This window comes from Pavona decussata, unplaced genomic scaffold, assembly GCF_977016875.1.
Source record: "Pavona decussata unplaced genomic scaffold, jaPavDecu1.1 SCAFFOLD_21, whole genome shotgun sequence".
NCBI lineage: Eukaryota > Metazoa > Cnidaria > Anthozoa > Scleractinia > Agariciidae > Pavona > Pavona decussata.
The window spans coordinates 307,889-330,495 of NW_028145444.1; the positions used below are offsets into that span (position 1 = coordinate 307,889).

Here is a 22,607-nt window from a genome sequence, read left to right on the forward strand (position 1 = left end):
GTTAGTTAACCAAATGTCTTTTTCTTTTTTTGCCGTTAGGGAAAATAGGTTATTTTTTCCAAGTCACTGGCATGACTGAAAAAAAAAACGTCTATCATTTATTCACCAACAAGGCGTAAAACATAACATCACTTCTCTTTTACATTTCTATTGTTTATTTTATGTTAAAGTTTGAAAGCGGCCAAATGAAAATTATAGAAGAAAAATAATTTACAGGAATCGAAAACACATCTTTTACTTCTAAACCATACCGGGTCTTAGCTTTATCGTTCTTTAAGCACCCTTGACTAAATATCAGAGTATGTTGAGATAACGTGAGTCACGTAAATCTACTTTAAGGCTAACGTTTCGTTTTAAAGGGAATGTGACGTAACACGTAACGACTTAGTGTAAGTCCCTTTTTAGCTATGTAATGCATAATGCAGATGAAATGGAAACAAAATTACTGTATAAACTTTAATAATGAATGCAATCTTCGTTTAGGTTTATATAACGACCAATTAGTTAAAAACATTTAACTATAAAAATTGCAATAAAACATTTATTTAATTAAAATCATTTTAAGATTTAAAAAATTGCTAAAAATGACGACGTTTCGACGCTAGCATAACGTCATTATCAAGTAAAAAATGTTTATAAGTTGTAATCTATAAATAAATTCGTTGTGCCACGAGAACAAGTACTAGTGTTGACTTTTATATACTCGATTGCAAAAACGTTGACACCCAAAAAGCATAAACCGTGAACGATGAGACCCAGTGGCTTTATGGGTATAAGTGTACTAAATTTATTTGCATAATATTCTATTCTCGTGCGACGGTTGATAACAGTTGCACATGGTGAATCAAGTTGGCCAACAAGGGCCAATTTTTAAACACTACCCACAACTCCGTTGGGTCTCATCGTTCATGGTTTATGCTTTTTAGGTGTCAACGTTTTTGCAATCGAGTGTATGGTTATTGTTTAGCAAATAGCACAAAGCATGCAAACAAAGTACAGTGATTAATTGGCAGGATCCCTTTATGGGTGAATGCGGCCAAATGTAAATGTAGTGAGGCGACGTATTCATTAAAGCGAAAGCTGAGTGACAAAAGCTGACAAACGGAGCTAAAAAGACTATCAACAACAAAGCGTCAATATGCGAACTATTTATAAAAACTACGTTTCAACTCAAATGACAATTTAGGAGTCAAACCTCCAAATGGTAAATTCTTAAACCTGTTAACTGCAACAAAAGATGAAGGACAAATTTCATGTAGTCCTGATTTAGTACCGAGATTTAGTATCTTTTGATCCATTTTCCCATTGTCATTGCGTTGGACTGGTGAATTTTTTATGGTGAAATATGAGGCGAGGGGTCTTTTGATGTTGCAACAGCTGACTTTTTTCCTTTTTATGTTGTGCTGGCAGCGTTTCAGGATCGAACATCGCCAGCTCGTTAAAGCTCTCTCGTTGCTGCTTCACTGAACATTTCTTAATTGCAACTTGTCCATCTTGCTGACAATCGCTGTTTCCGTCGACTTTAACTCTTTTTGTATGTGGCAATGAATTGTGGTGCGATGCTCGCTCGGTATTAATAGAATCCCCCGTAGAAATTGGTCGAGCTTCTTTGAACTTTCTCAGCTGATTAAGGTATACCTGACACAATTGTGATATTTCTAGCTGCGGCTTATGAAGGCAATTTATTTGGGAGGACAGGCTGTTCAAAGAGTGTTTAGGCGTTTGGTGATCGTCGCTTGTTTCTGTGACTGATGAAGGTCTGCTAGCTAAGGCTGGGCAATTATAAATCCACGATTCTTTAGTATTGCTTTTATTTTCGTGAACGTGGCTTTGTAGATGCGGAGGAAAACCTCTTTTTATTGATTCGTGGCTCTTGCTAGGAGGCGTATCCCTATTCATGACTGTCTGAACAGTACTTGAATCTTGCTTGAGGGAGCTATTTATTGTCGTGGAAACACGAGGATTGTGTGACCGTTGCAGAGGTTGCAGCAAGTTCGACGAAGTGGAATTCAACTGCGCATGGCTTGCATATCCAATTTGGCTTGATACGGGTATAAACGAGAGTAAACGTGGTGGTTTAACATGCATATCTTTAGTGCGCCGGTGCATCATATCAGGAAATTCAAAGGATTGCTTTCGGGCTTGTTGTACGTCCGAATTCAGAGGTACTTCCATTGCAGGCATTTCATGTGACGATCTCCTCTCGTCCATTCTGCGAGCTTTACAAGTGTTTGACCACACTGACGGTAGGTGTGCTTCCTGTCCTTTTGTTCTAAAAGGTGGATAAGGGTAATACCTCGGCGTGGTAATCACCAGTCTGGGATCTAAGGTTTCACTTGGTTTGTGTTCCGGTTTTCCTCGATCGTTGTAAAAGCTGGCGAATGAGAAGAAATTTTGATTCTCCCATGGTGTGGTGTGATATTTCTTTCGAGAAGGTGCGCTTAAAGATGACTGTTGGGGAAAGTTTGGAGGCGCTGGACCACTGTTATTTGTTATTCCTTTCGTGTTATAAATTGATCGCTTATCTTTATTGGAATCAGGACTATTAACACGACTTTTGTTTGACGTTTTCTCGTCGGCAGTGTGTGAATTTTGGTGAACTTCAACAGACCCCGCAAGTTTGGTTATGTCCGTACCATTTGCTAAACCACTGGAAGTGAAGTGCGTTTTTTCTAAGTCAGACACAGACATCAAGGTACCAGTTCCCAGAGGGTAAGACATCAATGTCTCAGAGGTTAATGAAGTTGTCTGCAGAGATTCCGTGTTTTTTACGTCAACGTTGTTATTGACGTTTTGTTGGATTACATCGTTTTTATTTCGGTCGTCTCTTTTGTTATGTGAATTCGCGCACGAGGATGATGGAATTTGTTTTTTACTTGAATGTACTGTGCAGGCGATTTGGTTGGCAGCTTTAGCTCCTAATCCTGCAGCTTTAGCCAACATAGAAATACCGGCCAGCAAACCTTCTGATTGACCTCTAGTAGTGGTGGCATGGCTCACAGCTGATGAGCACCCGGAAGTTACGGGAGCGTTGAGGTCTTGACCACCTTTCTGAAGTGACGGTGACGGTAGACGTAAAGGATTAACAGATGAGGCAGAGAATGCGACATTAGGTTGTACTTCCGAGTCAGAAAAAGAATCTTTGCAGAATGTCTTTCCATCACTGGGCACAGCATAAGGTGTCGTCTTCTTTACCCCAGTAATGGTCACATGACACGTTTTTTGCAATGGCTTTGTACAGTTGCTGTCTGCTTTAAATGTGTCAGATGTAGCAGACGATACTTTCTTGGGTTGTCTTTCACAATTAGATGAGCTAGTGTCTACAAAGTCTGTGTAGACATATTTCTCGTTGTTGGCTGCTGTGGATGTTGCCGTCTTTTCTTCAGCAGTGGGAAATGTATAATTGTTTCCCAATAACCTTGTGCTTCCGCCTTGGTCTTTAAACGTCTCAGCTTCTTTATCGATTTGTTCTAGAGCACCAGAGAAAGGTGTTGCTGCAAAAGGTTTGCAGCTACTCTTTCCGTTATTGGACACAGATGATGTGGTCCTCTTTTCTCTTACAGTAGTCACATGCCAAGTATTTTCTAAAGTCCTGTCCCTGTTGCTGTCGGCTTCAGATTTCTCAGGTGCTCTAAACTGAGTGCTAGATGCAACGGAGAACACTGTCTTTGGTTGTCCTTCGGTAGTAGAGGAAATTTTGTCCCGGTAGATAGACTTGCCTTTAATGTTTAAAGTTGATGTGGCCCTCCGTTCTCCAGCGGTGACGAAATGACAGGCATCTTCTTTTAATCTTCCATTCTGTGTGTCCGCTTTAAATGTCTTAGGTTCTTTGGAACTAGTTGCATATGCAACAGAAAAGATTTCCTTTGGTTGTCCTTCAGCACCAGAGAAAGGAATTTTTGCAAGTGCTTTGCAGTTTGGTCTCTCTTTATTGATCACAGCACATGTTGTCTTCCTTTCTCCTCTTTTAAGTTCCACTTTAGATGCCTCAGGTGCTGTGAAATTATAGGTAAGGCTAGTAGACATCAATGGTATGGATGTTTCTTCAGTATCAGTGAATGAAGTGCCATTACAAAAAGGCTTCTTGTTAGTGGCCACAATCGATGTCGTCCCATTTTCGCAGGCTTTAGCCGCATGGCGGATATTTGCGAAGAACTTTTCAGGTTTTTTGTTTAGTTTTGATGTCTCAGGTGCTGATGAAAACATGAATTTAGATGCATTTTGTGGGTTAAATTGTATCTCTTTAACTGGAAAGGGTTCCTCAAAATCTCCGTTTAACGGATTGATTGGTAAATTTCGTGGAAGCAGTGTACTAAGAGGAGATATACCTCCTAATATTCCCTGGCTACCTTTGGTGTTTGGTGTAGTAGATGTTGTGCTTTGGCGAGACGGCTGATAGCTGTTGTATACTGAGGAAGTATTAAGTTGACCTAGCTGTGTACCTTTTCCTTGTCCTACGGTAGACGAATCTGGACAGATTTGGTTCATAACTTCATTAAGGACGGCAACAGGATTTCTGGAATTTGTAGTGCTTCCATATAAGCATGACGAAGGCACCTTAAGAGGCTGCGTAGCAACTGTAGACAAAGGCTCATAGTCCAGGGAGGACCTATTTCCTTGACCGTGTGAAGTTTGTATTAGAGTCTGAGGCGGCTTTGGTAAGTGGTTTGTTAAGTTAACAGTGGAAACCATGGTCTTCTTGTTTAAAGACGTCGTGGGGCTTTGAAAGACGGTGTCAATCGATCTTTTTTGGTTTGTCGCTTCACCCGTTTCCCTGTTAGACGACAAGGGCTTTTGAAATTGTGAGATTCCATCCTGGTAAAGCGCTTTGGGTTGTTCCGCTGGGTTATAAAAGGATGATCGCACTGAGCTACACTCTGCTGTTTCTACATGTGGCTCTGTCTGTACCGAAGTAGAACTCATAGTTGTTGATGAAGCCTGTAAAGTAAATAAAATAAAATGTTAAGTCCTTTCAAGGCCAGGTTTTTAAGTTGAATCTCAATAAATCAAACCGTCAAAGGAAACACAATACATTTCGATTCAGAGAGAGACTGACGAGTTATCTGGGTAAAAAACTAGAGAAAAGCTGTCTTACAGTGCGACGCACATTACCGTGGCCACCCAACAAACTTTTTTTTACATGTTTGCCATAAAATACAAAACGACATGTTTTCAACAATTTGTTGTTCCGTCACTTGCCTGTTCGACTTTGAAAGGAAGCGCTACCGTTGATCAAATTCGCGTATCCTGATTGGCTAACTTTTTAAAAAGGTTGGGTGGCCACGTTAAGGATGGTGCCTACTAATACAGAAGTATTTTTGCCCAGTTTATGACTATGCTAGAAAACCTGATTTTTTGCAAAGGCTATTGGAATCCAACAAACAAAATTGGGCGTAGCCACGCATTTTTAAGAGATAATTAAGCAACAATAATGAAAAAAAAAAAAAAAAAACCAGCAAAATACAAAGAAATGTATGGCGATTTTGCCATATTGAACCTTTATCTTTAAAAAAAATTAAAAACCTTTACCTTTAAAAATGCATGGTTGCCCCCAATTTTCATTTTGGATACCAAGAGCACTTGCTAAGTTCTCCTTTCTCCATATAGTGTTAAACCGCGCAAATATATCCCTGTATTAGTAGGCACCACCCACAGGAAACCCGAGTATCTCGAGATGCGCAGAACATATGCGCAGTAACAAAAGTAGGCACCGTCCTTAAGTTCGAGTGAACAGGAAGTTCAAGTTAGCTGGGTATGAGTTTGAGCCAGTGATAATAGCATAAGAGAGGCGCAGCTGGCCTTGAAATTACTGGGCTAGCGAAACGTTTAGTTAGCCTCTCCCAAGTACTGCTTCTTAATAATAGCCTCTCGTATACCTCAAGATTTTTTTATGAATAAGTTCATCAAAATCAGCTATGTCTTGTCCGTGCAGTGAAGATGTACGATGGCGAGCCATTTGGATGAGAGAAATGTTAGGATATCAAATGGATGAGATGTCTTTTTAAAGCTTTAAGCTTTGATCCGACAACGTTAATTGAAATAGCTGTATGTGATTATTTACACAATAAAAGTTTAAATAGATATTATGAAGTCTGTTTTCCAGGAACAATGACAACCACCTCCCATTAAACAATATGCCACTGGAACAGTTTACTCTGCTTATTTACTTTCTGTTCTCTGGCCACCTTCAAACGATCGGTGTAACTACTATTACTCATCGTCCTGCCCCTTTTTCCACCCTAGTAGTGTGTTATTAGGAAAGACACTCAACTATATGTATAAATGGGTAACTATCAAACAGATGTTTTGGGACGTGAGGGTGGTGGGGCAGGCGGCGGACCTTGCGATAAAATAGCATCTCATCCATCAGGTCAAAAGTATGAGTATAGCACTTGGGTGGAGAAGGCGGGGCATAAACCCAGACCCTGCAGCCTAAGACAATAATCTTTGATTTTCCGACTTATCGAAGCCAAAATGCTTCATATTGTGACCCTACGCTCTAGTCAATCGTGTTATATCCCGTTTAACACGAAAAGCACTGAAATCAATAACATGTTTGAAATCAAACCCCTGAAAACCATACCGTATGGGCCAAACGTGTCTGGTAAGGCCAAGTAAGGGAGCAACCCGCAAGCAGTATCGCTATTACTATCTAATTATGTTAATGAGACTTGCATTTTAAACAATCTAACCTCCTTCTGACGGGTGAGCGCTGCCCTGATGGCTTTGTACAACATCTTCACTTTGTGTTTTAAGTTGCGATTCTCCGTTTCCAGTGCGGAGACACGTGCTTGCAGCTTTTCAGCCTCTTCAACTATCTCCCTTGTGCGTTCTTTGACAAACTTTTTAATTTCCTACCAAAAAAGGAAGAACATTGAATAAAAACTGCTGTCAAAAATTGTCATAGCTTATGGCGTATATAGAAAACAAAGCTGTGGGCTCTCGGTCAACTCCGCGAGATCCGATCGGCTGTCAATCATTGGTTGGCACACGGGAAGACCCAAAATGCAACTTAATGATAGCAGACAGTTTTGCGATGGGCTACTATCTTATCTAAAAGGGCGTAGCAATCTAATAGCTCCATGCAGTTCTGTTAGGGGGAGCAGGGATGGCGCAGTGATGAGAGCACTCGCCTCCCACCACTGTGGCCCGGGTTCGATTCCCGGACTCGGCGTCATATGTGGGTTGAGTTTGTTGCTGGTTCTCGTCCTTGCTCCGAGAGGTTTTTCTCCGGTTTAGCCGGTTTTCCCCTCTACTCAAAAACCAACACTTCTAAATTCCAATTCGATCTGGAAAGTGACCCCAACTAGTGCTCTGCGCTAAATACATTGACACTTAAATAAAGGAATTTATTTTTATTTTTTATTTTTTTATTTTGAAAATCAGCACTATGTACTTACATCACGGACGTTGTCTTTATTAAACAAAACCTCAGTAGAGTGCTGCTGTAAAGTGGCATGGCTGTTTGCGATACATCCATCATCACCTTCTATTGAAATAAAATATATTCAATAATTATTCCCGTTAAAGAGAGTGAAAATTGTGCGAGGCGGACCTGATTGGACAGGGTGGATCGCATTACCAGTTATAAGTCGGATGTCGGATTTTCTCGTAGCTAAGAAATTTACAGAAGATATTTTCAAGAAACAAGGAGTTTTGTGGGCTACATAGCTTGTCTACTTTCATAACCAAAGGTCCTGATCGTCAGGATACTTAATACATGTGAATTCTTACCTTTAATAGATTTTGGTGATCCGTGCTTGACCTCGCGAGGCTTGGCAAATAGTGGAAAACTCGTTGACAGCATGCTCACTTCTGAAGTATTTTTCTGGTCTGTGGCCTGTCTGGCGAGGTCCGGGTGATCGAGTTTCCTTTTGTGCTCAAACCCGAGATCCTCCATTTCCTCACTCAAAGACTTCTGAGCGTCATTTGATGGTTGTACGGCTACTTTCTCACAAATATTATTTCCGTTCTTACTCGCGTGCTTCCAAGAATCAGCATCGCGCTGGCAGCGCTTGACGACTTCAAGACGGGCTGGTATAAATTTCCATTTTATATTCTTTTCATATTTCTCACACAACATCCTCTGCACATTGTTGTCTTTATCCAATAAAGAGGTATTCTGATCATTTTGTTCTGCCAAAAAAAAGTAGGTAAATAAATAAAATAAATAGATACTTTATTGAACACTCCCAATAGGCTTTTCAGGTCAATTTACATCAACAATGAACTACAGTCAACTCTCTCTAAGGCGGACACCCTCGGTACCAGATTTACTGTCCGCCTTAGAGAGAGTTCATGTAAACTGATACCCGAACATCAAACTGAAACCAGTGCTTTATTACTTTAATTACAGTGTACAATGTAGCCATGACGGGCCGGCTGTGTCTCTTTTATGTATTCCTTACGGAATCCAACACAGTTCATACACACTTTGAACATTTGTGAATCAACCTTAACAAAACTCCGTTGTGTCGCTTGTTATTTGACAGTACGTGGAGTTGGGGTTCATAACCCCCATTCACTACGAAAAAACCTTTGTAATGCTGCAATGTTGTTGCGTTGCAAGTCTGGCATCTTGTAGGTCGTGGCCTGAATAGCAAAGTGCATAGGTAAAGAAAACGAGAAGATTACAACTGCGGTTGATCTAAACCAAGACACGAAAAAGCGAAGGAAGAATACAAGTGACTCAACTGATTCCAGTGAACGGAAGCGCAAATGAGTTGTTGTATAAAATGACGGGAAAAGTGACTTTAATATTGTATTAAGACATATTGTAAGGTCTGGTATATTTTATTAAAACCACTGTTATCAGATTGCACTAATTTTTCGGAATTTTGGACCTGTTATAAAATTTCAAAAACATCCGGTGTCCGCTTTAAGAGGTTTTTTGAACCAACATGTTGGAAAAAAGTGTCCGCTGTCCGCCTTAGAGAGATGTCCGCCTTAGAGAGAGTTCAGTTACAGAGAAACAAGTGAAATTCGGCAGGGACTAAATTTTCTGTCCGCCTTAGAGAGGTGTCCGCTTAGAGAGAGTTGACTGTATATACATGTGCAATGAGGAATTGTTTGAACTCATCTTGAAACTGGAGTACAGTTAATGCGAGGCCAAAAGAGCAAAAAAGGACCAATGTCGAGCCTTCGCTCCCTGATTCCACTCAGGCTGATCGGCCTGACTGCTGTGTTGCGGTTACGGTTACGATTTTACAGGTTTTTTTTAAATCGAACGTAAGGAATTTCCACTCACCACCAGACTCTCTCCCTGATTTCAGATCCAGCCTCCTGTGAATAGTTAACATGACCAGTAAAAAATGAATGAGACATCAGACTTTACAATTATTCCAAAAATTCGAGTATTATGCGAATTTAGGGGGCCAGCCGTCAATATATTCAACCCAGGATTGTATTTTAATTCCCAAGGGAAGGAAAAAACACGTAACACTTACGCCCATTTATAATTGGGCAAACGTGGCACAAAATATAGTGTTTGTATGAGAATCCGATGACAAATAATTTCTGTGTAAATAAATTTGGGAGATATTTAAACTGAGAGAACACAAGGTACTTGGTAAACAATTTTCTCGATCACATTTGAGAAGTCTAGGATATGTGGAAAGTAGTCATTCGCTAAGGTTCCATATATTCATCTTTAAAGTCCGTAGGCAAAATTTCGTACATATACAGTAGAACCCCACAAACTCGATCCCGGTTAACTCGAACTCCCCGCTAACTCGGACAAAATCCGTTTTCCTCTGGATTTGCCCCCATTTTTTCAGTCAATTACTATCAGCTAACTCGAACTAATTTTACTTTTCCTGGGCTCAAGTTTACCCCGATAACTGGAACTCTATTTCAAAAACGTCGGTCGGTAAACTTCAAAATGTCAAAACAAAACCGATTGACATTTGGAAATTCTTTGACCTTTATTGATATCGAGATTGCAATGTATGGAAAAGTCCTTCACTAGATCTTAGCCTTCCCAAACTAAACCCGTTCTGTTCAAAAGTCTCTGTTAAAACAACCTTTTGCACCAAAGTGACTTGTGATTGCGAAAGAATGATAAAACCACGATATTTTATGAAGTTATATTGACAGGATACTTGAACACCAACCTGCCAACTCGAACTTTTTTCTTTCCCTTAGGAGTTTGAGTTAGTGGGGTTCTACTGTCTGAAAATCCCTAGTTTATTATATGTTTCCTGAGGAATAGAGCGTTTTCCAATTGACTGTCGTAAAACCAAAACCAAAGTATTTACTCTGGGCAATCACAGCAGATGTTAACAACACAACGAGCCAATAAGAATTCGAAGCAAATACTTGGAACTGGGTGGGCCAAGCGCGGGAAAACGCGTGAGGCGAAAACACGATTGGTTTTGGTTTGGATTCCCATTGGTTGAGAAAGTGACGCGAGTTTTGTTAAACAATCACAGGGAGCAGTAAAGCAAAACCAAAGCAAACGCGAAATTACTTTCGACACTCAATTGAAAACCGCTCTATAGAGCATCATGCGTCTGGTTACTGTTAAGTTGTATATAATACCTGCGCTTTGGTGAAATTACAGAATCGTCCATCTTTTAATTCTGTTGGAAAATAAAAAAAATGTCACAGTCCAAAAAATAAGGGCAGATTACACAGCAAAGAATATACTATAAGATCTGTTTCGACAAAGGTTGTCCAAAAAAGGGGTAAAAGCGTACGCGACAATGTCGAAAGGTAGTCTGGGAAATATCCAATAAATTTCAATAAAAGCTCAGAATCCATAATGCCTGGGAGGCATTATGGATTCTGAGCTTTTATTGAAATTTATTGGGTATTTTCAGACTACCTTTCGGCATTCAATTGTCGCGTACGCTTTTATGCTTTTTTTTTTTTTTTTTGGACAACCTTTGTCGAAACAGCTGTATAATTAACAATTAGATTATGAGCTCGAGATTTCTATCGCGTGATAGCTGATGAGGGCGCAGCCCGAATCAGCTATCATGCGTAGAAATCGAGAGCGAATAATCTAATTGTTTTAGTATAAATCTACTAGTCGTTCCAAACTAAACAAGTAAATTATCTTCATCGCAGACACTTCAAAAACGCGAAGAAGCGGGCGCCATTTTGTTGAAAATCGCTACTCACTATCTATCACAGAATAGATAGCGAGTAGCGTAGCCAATCAGAGAACGGCATTCGTGATAGAACACTAGTAGATTTATACTAAACCAGGATAGACATGCAAACAATAACCACTTTTATTTATACACGATAATGTAAAAAACCTTGAGAGAATCTATTGATTTGGAATGGTGCCTTAATTCAGCGTTTGTCGATACTATTAGAAATCCGTACTTAGTCACGTGCCTCCACGATTGTTTCAGGCTGAACACAGTTTTCTGTTGAAACTAAAACGATTGCTTTTATCGCAAAGCTGTGTTTCTTTCTCTCTGTTAGTTATTGTGACTTGAAAACTACCTGTCTAAACAAGCTTTTACTGAGAGACCAGCTGAACACAGCATGTCATGTCGCCATAATGCTGTTATTAAAATACAAGACGATCACGTCTCGTGAGAAAATTATTACAATGTCAAACAGACAGGGCAGGTGTTTTAAACAAGAAAATGAAAAATGTCTGTTTTTAAAACTGTGAAGAATAACTGAGTACATATAATCATTCGATACCACGAACCCTATATACCAATCCTTTTTCTCGAATTTACGACAAATTAAAACAACAACAAAAACAGCAACTGATAACAACAACTGAACAATTGAAAACGTGGAGTACCCTTTCGAAAACTAAATTAAACGAGTCTGTGTTTAAAATCGGGCCTATCAGTAGCACTCGTCCAGTCCAATGTAAAACCATAAAGCAAGGATTACGGTTTCTTGAACAATCGATCGATTTTTTTGCCTTTAGGATAATGTTCAGATGTTTAGGTCATCCTTTCAAAAGCGAGGCACGTCCTGAAACCAGTCAGTAGATCGCTAGGCGAGCAAGTAAAAGTCACAAAGAAGCAATACAGTTTCCGAACTGGAACCATGAAAAGTAAAAATTTGCTATTTGCTCTAATGCGTGTATAATATTTCCTTATTTTAAGCATGTGCATTTTGTTAAGTTACCACCGTATTCAAATACTCTCGGTGCTAGATACAATGTTACCAAAGGGTCTTTTCCGCTGGAAACCTACTTCTAAAAAATATATTTCTCACACAAAATTTTAGAATTATACCGAATAAATTTTACCTTTGTATTTCAAGTAAAGGCACCAATATCGTTCAGCAAATGTCGACTGGAGCTTATTCACAAATGAATATCATCATTGGAAAGCGAAAAATGCAGATTTACAGTCGTTTATAGTTTTCTTAGTCGCCGACTTAAAATGATCACAAACTGTGAGCCGGCACGCTTATCACATGAGCTCGTCAGCTTTGTGACGTTATTTAGTTGCTAAAATGAAATAATAAGATGCGCGGAAGTCTATGTCAAGTCAATGTCTTTTGTTGACTTCATTAAAGCACAAAATGTATCGGGCATTTTTTCATAGGTTTACTGCAATTTTAATCTAAACGTTTTAGCGAAAATTAAAATTTATGAAAACAGGTGAAAGCCGGTAAAACGTTGAACGTGAGTAGTTCTGGGCGTGCGCAAATATTGACGACCTGTCAACGATAGTATGATAGATTGATTGACAGATTAATTTACTGACCGACAAACAAAGCCCTTGTGCATTCATTTCCATGCCCTATGTTTTAAGGTTCCGTCTGGAAATTTAGCCACATACAGCTCACAAGATGACTTGAAAACTTCAACACCGAGTATTATTTCATTTTGGTACTTAGCAAAAACGAATATTGAATAAAATTCAAATGACAGAAACACTGCACAATGTATATTTTAAGCGAATTCGATGTCTACCACGAAACTAGGAACTCCGATTGATCACATGTTATTTGGTTATTGTTAAAGTTATGGCTGCCGCGAGGATTACAATGATATCAGGAAGAAATTTTGTAGAAAAAGTGTGTTTCCATTAGATGTAAACTTACCACCAGCTGTTTGCCCACAAAAGTGCCTATGTATTTACAAGTCAGTTATAAGCGAAAATTGAAAAAAAAAACAGTGTTATAATAATAATGATACGTACGTACGATAAACCATGATAAAAGTTTACGAGTCCCACACGTAGAAGGAAGTAAATCTTGCCTCCAAACCCCCGCCGTGCCAGTGAGCCAGTTCATATCATTAGGAGATACGTGCGGTGTTAATCTCAATTTTAAACATTGCTTACGTCATAGGAACGCCTGTCAGCAATTGATTGACAATGATAATGGCACCGTTACCACTTTCGAATAAAATATTTACTTTCAGCAATTTCGGAAATTTAAACCCATTTGGTGACGAAAATAGTAAACAGCCACATGGATTCTAACAGAGGTGCTAGCTTCTTTGGAAAATAAATCCTACATCGAAATCTGTGCTAAAAAATGATATTTAGTGTGGAATAAAAATAGAACATTAGTTATTATCACATGGATATGAGCAAGATATTTCCTGCTGTCATTTACCAGTGAGAGCTTAATTTTCATATCTATTTACGATGCAAATGCAGATGATATTGAGACAACTGTTTTAACAACAATGCTTGTAAACATAATTTACTTTTTCATCAGACATTTAATAACAGGAATTAAAATGCTGAGCACGTTCATAAAATGAAAGCGAGTATTTAGGACTATTTCATGAAAAGGGCCTTTCATGAACTCATTTGGCAGTTTTACACGCATGTATCCGTAAGCATACCCACTGTAGCGAGCGTGACTAGTGAGTGCGCGTGACATAGCGTGACTATCACACGTGGCGTGTTCCTTCCTTAACGAGATATCAAGTTTCTTGTGCAGGTGCGAGATGAAGCGTAGGATTTTTCTTCGAGGATTCATGATTATTCATCGTTGTTCTGTTTTTCGTTTTCGTAATTTACGTTAATATTTGTACCCCTGATAAAGTGTATTTAATTTATATTGAAGTACTGTTTCTACGAACAAGCTAGAGTAAAATAACTGTTGATGACCGTACGTGAATCGGCCAAACGCGATTTTTTTTGAGATTCTGTTGCGACGAGAGGAGACCGCGTACCCGCGATGGCAACTTTTAACGTTTTGTGCTCACATCACATTCGCTCATTGCGGTAAAATCTCAATCAAGTCATCATAAAATTCGCAAAGAAAAACGGCAGGAGAATACACCTTCACAGGCAATTTGAAATCGCAATCAAAATCACCTCAAGAATCGCCCACAACTTTCCTGTGAAAACGAACCTTACAAACCTAGGTGTAAACTCGGAGAGACCTTTAAAATGTTTTAGAACCATGGTTACGGCTTATCACAAACTACAGTTTGAGATTTGAAGCTTGGGGTTAGAGATTCGGACTGTTTATGCATTTAGATTGAAGAGAACAAGAGCAAAGGGCAGGGGTTACGATGTTTGATAATTTTTTATATCTGCAATATTCATACGTGGGATAAAGAAAATTCCATGAAAAACCCTTGGTATAAACGACTTAAGTGAAAACCTTCCTTCTTCAGTTGAAAACGCAAAAAAGAAAAATATACACCGGACGTGATGGTAAGCACTAGTCACGTGACTGCCATTGGGTCTCTGATGCAAAATAACTGTGCAAGCACAAGCCAAATTCAACCCTGTCCCTATCATAGAAAAGAATGGACGGTGAAACGCCACTCGACCCCTAAGCGACGTTTGATGTGGAGCGAGACTTGGTCGAGAGCGCTAAAAAAAATAAAATAAATAAAATAAATAATTTGAAAATTTGAAAAAAATGATGGCAGCTTGCTTAGAGTGGTCTAGTTCGAAGATGGTCTATCTATTCTTACTTTCGATTCGAAGGTGATCTAGGCTTTGAAAGACATATAACTGTTCTGTGAAAAGAATGTGATCCTTTATGAGGTAAAGGAATGCTTCAGCCCGTACAGATTGTGTGGAGAAAATGGTGAATATCGTTGTGAGTCATCGAAAAATTCGTAAGCGAGATAAATGACATTAATGGCGTCTTATGTATTCCATGCAATTCTTTCTTTAGATCGAGAGCCAATAAGTACAGATAGGACGGTAAATCATCATCATCTATAGTATAAAGACAGAATATAACTTTGTTATTCAACACATTGCCAAACTATGTCATGAACCGTTTTGTTCTAGTAATCACTTTTCTTCATCAATCATTCAACTTCATTTGCCGCGATGTTTCGAACCAAAGCACTCTTGAGCGCGCTCGACCCAGTCTCGCTCCGCATCAAAGTTCACGTAAAAGCTACGTGGCCGTTTTGACGTCCGTAAACCTTATTCGAAAATGGCTACCATTTTAATAATCGTTTGTTTGCATTAAAATTAGCCCCTCTTGCCAAACTGTCATTGCAATGGAGGGTGAAACTTTTGTTTGAAAGATTTTTTTTTTTAATTGGGGGGGGGGGGGGGTAAAATTTTCATACACTCGATATTTTAGAGAACCACCGCCCCCCCCCCCCCTTCCCCCGCAGGACGTAATAAACGATCGGTCCCTAAGATATGTGATGGAGGAAGCTCGAACGAACCTTTCCTGAAAGCGACAACCTTATGTATTTTGATTTTGGGCTTATTCACGCGAAATGAGAACGAGCAATGGGAATTTTAAAAATGCCGCCATTTTGCCAAGTAAGATTGCTCACGCGTGACGAGCATGCGCACTCATTTTGCCGCTGTGTCGCATGTAAACTGCTCTTTCTTGCGCTTGCGTCGTACGTGTAAGCCACCTATATTCAGTACCGAGTTGTAACTGACTCCGGGTTTGTTGAAGCTGGAAGTTTGGTTTGCTTGGCTCGTTTTATTCCTGGTATATTATCTTTGGGATCATCTCTTGTTGTTGTTTCCTTTTTTTTCGTTTGTTTGTTTCTTAATTTTGTATTTCGGCTACGATAACAAAAAGAAAATGAAAGAAATAGCACCTTTTAATCGACACAAAATCATTGGGAGCACATTTAGAAGAGAAGCGAGGATCGGAAGCAAAAATCTTGAACCAAATCAGTGCCGACATCCCAGAATTCCATTGTGTTGTCTGATGTGGTGCTGGCTTGTTCCGACAAAGTACATTTTGATTACGTGTGTAATAACGCCTTTTCATCTCCGGTCAATGAGATTACGTGTGTTATTAAGGATTATTGCGCTCCAATCGGAGCACTTCTAATTTAGGATTCAATATGAATTATGCAAATCGTCTGAAAAGAGTCTTTCTTGCCAAATGCCATGTAGAATTAAAGTATACTTTTGAATCTGGATTACAATATGTCAACAATTTTCGCATAAAATATTATCCTTAAGAAACGCAACTTTTACCGATTTTGCAGGGATGTCTCATTTAGGACATTCTAGATATCTGAAATTATTATTTATAAATTATTTTGGAACAAGAGCGTGTTTCAACTGAACGTATTATTACATAATAGTTCCCATACCTATATTTAAAAGTATGGCGTGAAACACTGGTTTTATTTCGTTTTGTCTTTAAGAAAAACACAATCGATGAAACGAGGGTTAGAAATATTACTCAGGAAAAACGGCAGAGACATGTTACAAAAATTTATGTGAGCGGGCGGAATTGAAGAATATTCGACCACAATACTGACTCAGCTAATCTTGAACCTTTAATTTCGAGGGTTATTATTTTTCATCTGCTACTATTTCCTCATTTGCTTGGAAGCAATTCAGGTATTACAAACATTTATAATGCCCTCTAACGATCGATCATGGCCGGGATGTTCAACAAATTTAGATTGTAACTCATTGTAGCATAACCAGGATAAACAAGGCAAACAGGACTTTCAAGAATCATACAGTAAATTTAATTCTTGATGTTATCGCTACGCACTGGTTGCTTTCATATTACAATAATTTCTTTTGTGTCTATATATTTTTTTTTAGCTCGATCCAGCAAGCACTCTGTGTCCTATAGGCATCAACCGAGGTAAGAGGTTAACACAGTTTTCGCGGCCATGTTACTTTAGGACCAGATTAATATTATTGGTAGACGCTATTTTTTTTTCAGTTAGACACACAAGCATATAACATCACATTTCTATCAATGCAGCTTATTAGTGTCCCGGTTTTGAATTCGTTGTTTGCCCTCTTTGTGTACCAAAATTCCTTCCCTTATGCGTGAAGACAATTTACCAGGGCTGTGACCTTATACTTGCCCCTGATGCAAACTACAACCCTTTCCGTTCTTGGTAGTCCTTTTTCCCTATTCGCTCTCCAGTTTTAGGTCATAAAAAGTAATAACGTTAATTTATCTCAAGTGCTATTATGAAATACGAAATCCATACCTTTGCAAAAAGCAACGGAAACTTTAAACAGGTCTGCTAGCCACGTAATAAGCAAATGTTCCCAAAGACATGGATTCTACGGGCAGCCAATATCTTCTTTTGCAGCAGCAGGAGCAGAACAGGACGCGATCTCTGGATGAAAGAATGGCAATTAACAAGAAAACTAATTTTAAAGGTATATAGGCTGTCATCGGCAAGACAAATGAGAACAAGGCCGCTAATTACAAAGGGGTGGTCAATTCAATTAAGGTTTCCTAGCACGTGATAACATCGTGGTAATTAGTCGTGAGAACGACCGCTGAAGGAACCCAGGGCTGTTATTAAGGGCTGTAATCCGTAACACCTGTCACGACTGAGTAAACTTGATGCTTGCCTGCTGATATAATTCACCCACAAAGCAACAAGTTTGTTACGGGTGTGAAGATCAAGTTAATGCCTGACTCTAACAGCCTTGGAAACCAACATTGTTTGACGCAAAAACTGTTTAATGAAATCTCTGACCAACTGATGAAAATTTCTGACATTAACGTAGTTTATTCGTTCAACTTAAAACAACATTGGATTAGTCTCCTACCCGGAACTAAAAATATTTTGATTAACGGCATTAAGCGCATAGTTAATAATTATAGGCAAAAATAGATCGTAAGGAAGTAGTAAATCAGTAGAATTTGATCTTGGCCTGACGGAAACGCGCGTAAGTTTTTCAATGATTTGTGGGGATTGAGGAGTTTAAAAGGACAGAATTTCACCTTTGTAAATCGAAGGAAAAGGTAACTTGAAAGGGGCTTCAAAAGAGTTTTGAAGGGAATAGATCTCTCTCTAGAAAGCATGAACTGAACAGCTATTGACATTTGACGGTTAAATCTGACACTTAAAGTAGGCCATTTGGATGGCGTTTGGGTCCAGGGGAAATCTTTCGGCAAAACTGAATTCCATGCTTTAGGGTTATGTTATATTTAAATTTGAATTTGTGCATGTGGCTCACGAGAAACTTGAACTTGAAACTTGAAACTTGGACTTGCATGAGTGTGTTTGGATCGATAATTAACCCATCATTTTCTTCCGTTTAAACCACATAATTTCTTCCGGTAATGTCTTCATTATCGATAACCAAGGACCATACTAAACTTTTTCATTTCCTACCAATAGGAAAAGATTGTAGTCAATATGTGTGCATGGATAACATTAATTTGAAATTAAGTCCTAACCAAAACGTTTCTATCTCAAATGCTCCTCGAGATGTTCCTTTTTCTTTTTGCTCTTTAAAACGAGCCAAGATATTTCATTAGCAAGGAATCATTTTGATATATCATTGACTACTTTACCTTAAATGTAGCTACCACGCAACCGTGACACTGTTAGATATGTAACCAACAAATGTGATCGTTTCAACGGTCTGCTAAACCTTCCTTTGCGTTTGTTGGCGATAGCTTTGGGCAACTGATCTCTACTTTAATCGTACACAACAAATCATCAAAATTGCCTTCGGGCCAATTGGAGCAGAGCCGCTAATTACAAAGGGGTGGTTAATTCAACGAAGGTTCGTTACACGTGATAACAACATGTCATGACGCCATGGCACGTGCTCAATTGCCCAGTCGGAACGAACGAAATATGACCCAAATATAGAAGTCCTTATGCGCTTGCCAGACACCGCTTTACGTGTAAACAAACAAACAAACAAACAAACTGATTGCAGGGGGTGAAAATACGGCAACGAGCAATTTTATTTGGGCAAATATTCAACAAGTATGCAACTACTGTAGTCATCTTCTCGTAGTGTCAGCCCTGCAATCATTTTCCATAATCTTTACACGTTATGAGAGATGTTCCATGAAACGTTGCTTGATACAACACCGCCTCAATGCACAACGACAGATAAAGAAGGACCGGCCCCTGAGAGTACATCCCACCCACAATTCCCACGTTACCCCCCTCTCCCTCCCCCACAGATTCGATAACATGTTTCTTGATTTTAAAAGTTAAACATTCGCGTTGGTTGTTCTACTTTTTGCTACACCGTGCTGACGAGAGTCGCACAAGCTCGAAACAGCTGTCCACGGTTGCCGCATTCTGTTGATTCTCGGTTAGGTCCCCATCATGTCGCTGTCGTGTGAAGTTTTCTACGCAGTCCGATCAGCCTTGCAGAAATTTGATAAATCAATGGTTAACAGAGTCTAATCAGTTTACTCCGAGTGTAGGTAGAAAGCTATCAGAAGAAATAACATAGCCTCCCATAGGGGTTGTGACATTCGGCTGGACGAACAAAAAGCTAGAAATCCTAATATTACAGGAGGGTTCGTTACACAGTCACGTGACATACTGATTTATTGATTGTGTCCCCTTTGCGCATGGCCGTTGCTGTCTTCATAAGGGTAGCACGTCTCCAGCGTTTCATTTAATAAACCTTCCCAAAAGTCTTCTTTTATAATGTTTTCAGTTTTGTTATTTCTTTACTCGTTGCCCCTCGATCATACAGTCTTTCATTTTTTTCAGCATTTGATTCATTCAGTCATAGACATTCATCCAGCCTTGAGTCATTCCGTAAGTCCCGTTTTCAAATCTAAGGCCACGTTTTGTAAATAGCCATCAGGTTTGCCTCCCACCAGTTGGGATTTTTAACAATGTTATTTTCAGTTTGTATATTTATTTCACTGGTTAAGAGTGTCCCCAATTAGCGCTGCAGCGCTAAATACTTAGACACTTAAATAAAGTCGTTTATTTTTATTTTATTTATTTATCCTTTTTTGTCAATTTCTTTGCTCCTTGGTTAGCTATGACCATTTTATATCTGCCTTTGTGGTGTTTTCCTTTGGCTTAGCAAACTTGTTTCCAACAAAAGGAGTTTACAAGCAAGCTCGCCAAAGCCGGAGTCTCACAGACTTCTCAATCCTGTTGACGTACTTATGTCGATCATCCAATCAGATTGCAAGATTCGCTGGCTGAAAATTCGACTGGACACACACTAAAGAGTCTACATCACCGGATCAGACAAACTGGATCTCTGATTATTTTGTTCGTTCATTGAAGTCCGGCTTTCAATGCTAATTGAACTGACTAATTCAGATTATGACCTCGCGACAGGTGAATCATTTTCCCTAAAAAGTTAAATAATGAACGCCTAAGTTCTCCGTTTCATTATTTATATATTTTTCCATCTCGTTTTAAGCTAAATACAATGTCCTCTCACATTATTGAGATTTCTGGGCTCGTCAGTGTTAGCTATTAAAATTTCACAATATAGCGTTGCGAAGAGTTTAGATTCGACCGGGAACAACAAAAAAAAAAAAAAATGAGCTTGCCGCCCAATGCGGACAGAGGTTTTATCCATTCAAGTATTAAATAATTTATCACTACAAAGCACTGAAAATAAATTATTCTTTTCTAGTCCGTTTTTGTGACTAACTTAAAAGTTGTGAAACGGGCACTAGCCTTGAAAATACTTCAAATATAGAAATTGTTTTTCGATGTCGCTAACTTTCGTTTTATGATCAACCGCTAATTATTTTCCGAGTTGTTTGCGTGGTAAGATATTCATAAAACAGCACTTAAATACACCGTTTTAAACACCCTCCGCCGACGCATATTCATTATAATTAAAAAAAAGATAAGATGCCACAATTTTTATTAATGTAGAACTTATCGAAATCGATATAGCATAAACTGACAGGATAACAAAAGTCCAAACGAACAAAGGAGATCGTAGGCTATCGCCTTTGAGTAGATAATGATTTTATGACAACGATAAAATAGGTTTTCTCGATGTATATTAATTAATTCTCGCCGCTCTTTCTTTTCACTCCCAGAATCGATGCTTTAGCGTAGCCATTCATATGAAACTCTATTACAATATCTTCGGCTGTTGCTGCGTGCCACGTAATACGGGTAACTTAAATTCCCTGGAAACTTGCCGCGCAACAATGTTGCGTTGCCGGTTGCGATTGTTTGTTCCCCGTATTATCACCTACGCGTGCACTGCTGAACAAATTTTCATGTTGCAGAAAGTAAATGCTGTTCCACTTTTGCAACATGAAAATTTGTTGCGCGCGGGCAACAGACAATCGCCACTCGCAACGCAACATTTGTTGCGCGACACGTTGCAAGAAAATTTTGCGCGTGTTACTTGGCCTTCAGAATATTTCCAAAAAAACAAAATTTGTGAATTGTTTTTCTCCTTTTTTGAACTTGAGAACTCGTCAAGTCAATTAAAAAAATTGCTGTTATCCTTAAGGTTAATGTTTTTTAAAACTATGTTGGCTACCACAGTGAGCATAAGCTGTTTGGGGTTATGCGAGTGCTCGCTAACTCGCTTCACAAGCCAGCTGCTAACTCAACTCCCAGCTTAGCCGCTCACAAAAGACACTCACGGGAAACCTGCTCTACATGCTACACAGAAAGACACATCAAAGACATTTAAAAATATGAAAAATATCAAACCTGTCTTGTCCATCTTCGTCCAACGGCCTTCCTTGCGATGAAAGCACCGCGCTGACAAAACGATATTGATATTATTAGCTATTCTGAGACACTCAGACGCGCTTACGATCAAAATAATTAAAAAATAGGAGGCGCCGAGATGGGGATAACAGTCGTTTATGCTTCATGTGGCCCGTGGAAACATTATGGTAATTAAGTAAACTGAGTGAGGGCAACAATTTATTCAAACTGAATAAAATACAATGGGTCCAAACAAACAAAAGAAAAACATATGCGCGTGGCACACGTACAAAACAAAACAAAGGAACAAGAATAATGTTTATCTGCTATTCGGAGTTAATTTTCGCTGCTATTCTTTTCTATTTCCTATTGATTAATTAAAAAATGAGAGGCAGGCGAGTGTGTTTACACTGACAGCAATTTGTTTGCCTTCCCTGAATTATTCAGTGAAGAAAGAAGAAGAAGATGAAGAAGAAGATGAAGAAGAAGAAGAAGAAGAAGAAGAAGAAGAAGAAAAGTAATTGGATCATGTGCTGGCCGGGATCATTGGCACAGGTCGTATACAAGATAGATTTGGATAAAATTTTAGTCCTATAACAGCGTGGTCTTCGGTTGATGTACTTTGCTCAGCTGACAGTAGGACACAAAGGGCCAGGGTCAGTGGGCTTCCAAATCTGTTTGTAAGTGGTTTATTAGTAGATAAATAGTTTTCTAGTCTGGGATGCAAGCCTTCTTGTTACCGTCAGCAGCAGATAGTGTTTATATGTGAATGTTGGCAATTTAATGGAAATTGGCTTTGAACGTGGTTTTGTAA

The 22,607-nt window shown here is 39.1% G+C and overlaps 1 protein-coding gene across 4 annotated transcripts; it reads right to left on the reverse strand.

Moving 5' to 3' along the window:
- Positions 1–80: 80 nt before the first annotated feature.
- Positions 81–21,918, reverse strand: LOC146486051 (uncharacterized). 4 transcript variants are annotated; one of them, XM_085097740.1, is made up of 8 exons: positions 21,794–21,918; positions 17,357–17,488; positions 10,540–10,580; positions 9,248–9,282; positions 7,735–8,136; positions 7,401–7,489; positions 6,693–6,854; positions 81–4,938 (listed from the first exon to the last, which is right to left on the reverse strand). In XM_085097740.1, exons 3-8 carry the CDS (start codon positions 10,569–10,571, stop codon positions 1,309–1,311), a joined length of 4,350 nt encoding a protein of 1,449 aa, XP_084953866.1. In that variant the 5' UTR covers positions 10,572–10,580; positions 17,357–17,488; positions 21,794–21,918; the 3' UTR covers positions 81–1,308. The 4 variants fall into 4 exon arrangements, with proteins under 4 accessions (XP_084953866.1, XP_084953878.1, XP_084953860.1 ...); XM_085097752.1 differs by lacking the exons at positions 17,357–17,488; positions 21,794–21,918 and adding an exon at positions 13,131–13,237 and having other exon boundaries at positions 7,401–7,486; XM_085097734.1 differs by lacking the exons at positions 17,357–17,488; positions 21,794–21,918 and adding an exon at positions 13,131–13,230.
- Between the last annotated feature and the right edge of the window lie 689 nt (positions 21,919–22,607).